The 1597-nt window shown below is 46.5% G+C and overlaps 1 gene segment (V, D, J or C); it reads left to right on the forward strand.

Moving 5' to 3' along the window:
• Positions 1–291, forward strand: part of LOC101646558 — a 10764-nt gene extending 10473 nt beyond the window's left edge. Inside the window, 1 exon segment of the V gene segment in view lies at positions 8–291. Within this exon segment, the coding sequence occupies positions 8–291 (284 nt within the window).
• Positions 292–1597: the final 1306 nt, after the last annotated feature.

The following is a 1597-nucleotide window of genomic DNA, read 5'->3' on the forward strand; positions in this document are numbered from 1 at the left end:
GAGGCAGGTCCAGGACTGGTGAAGCCCTCCCAGAAGCTGTCCCTCACCTGCACTGTCTCTGGTTACTCCATCACCAGTGGTTACTGCTGGAGCTGGATCCACCAGCCCTCAGGGAAGGGGCTGCAGTGGATGGGCTGCATAAGGTATGATGGTGATACAGATTATAACCTGTCCTTCCAAAGCCGACTCTCCATCAATAGAGACACATCGAAGAATCAGTTCTCCCTGCAGCTGAGCTCCGTGACTGCTGAGGATACGGCCCTGTATTACTGTGCGGGGATATCAGTGTAAGCCCAGACACAAATCTCCCCTGTAGGGAAGACACTGGGCAGCAGGGGGCGCGCAGGACCCATTGCTCACAGACACCAGTCCTAGACAGGCACAGATGGAGGACAGGGAGGATGTCCTGTTGGAATTAGGGCTTTCTCTCTTTCTCCTAGCCTCCCCTGGGACAGTTTTTCCTTTTGTTATCTTTTTTGTCTATTTTACATTGGGATGAAAGGTGCAAGGTAAGTAGTTTGAAATCACTGGTTCCTCCAAGGGAGAAAGATGGGGCTGTTTGCTCCCCCAAAAGGTTAACAGGGTCTGAAACCATAAGGAGCAGTGCTACTCTGTCCTAGGGTGTCACTGTGATTCGGGATTCCCTTGGTGCCAATGGCTTATAGTTACCCACTTTCTGAATTTGTATTTTATTTTGGTTGCTCATCTCCATTAATTTATTTTCTGTGTATTCTGTATTTTGTTTAATCATATTTGATATTATTATCAGGAATTGTTCTCTTTTATCCATCATCCTGGTCTCCATAGAACTTCCTACATCGTGTTTTCATTTTAATTACATCATCTTTTTCTGTAACATTTTTTATGATATTGTTTATAAAATCTTTATTAACATGTTAATAGTTTTCCTGGTTGTGATCAATTTACAAGGTGTCTTTATGAAAATAACTGTTAGATCTCTCTGGAGCTAGATTAATACCTCCAGATTTATACCAGCGAGAAAGAATTCACGCCGAAGCCTGGTTCGTGATCGAAGTGAGTTTTATGAGGGTTAGAGGAACTTTCAGGTTTACACGGCACCCAAGGGGCTCCTTCCAGACATGTGACCTGGTTGGCAGCTGCTTGGCTTCATGCAAAGCGTCCCAAAGTTCTGCCCAAAGCTCTCTGCACCTAAGTTCTCTCCCTTCCCTCTCCTGGCTTCTGCCTTTTCAAGGATTCCACAGGGAGGCGTGGTGCAAGACCCCTCATTGACCCCATTGGCTGAATTAAATTTACCTGGCTAGGTGAGCCAATTCAAGTTCACGCCCACCCCTGCCTACCAGCAGGAACCCTGAAAATGTGCGGTGCTCCACTCTTTTGTTCCCCTGGCTTGGCCCTCTGCGCACGCGTTAACAGACATCCCCCAGTCCTATGCTGGCCTACCTAACATAACCTTATTCTCCCTTCTAGTTGTATTGCTCCCCCTCTTATGTAGTGCATACAATATGACTGTTGGTTTCTGTTAAACCAGTGTCTGAGGTCACCGACACAAGCTCTGCTTAAACACAGACTTTGGATGCTTAGGACCAGAGAAAATGTGGTTGTGGTACCCACAGAA

This window comes from Echinops telfairi, unplaced genomic scaffold (assembly GCF_000313985.2).
Source record: "Echinops telfairi isolate 266 unplaced genomic scaffold, ASM31398v2 ScPeMD7_6631;HRSCAF=7566, whole genome shotgun sequence".
Taxonomy (NCBI): Eukaryota; Metazoa; Chordata; class Mammalia; order Afrosoricida; family Tenrecidae; genus Echinops; species Echinops telfairi.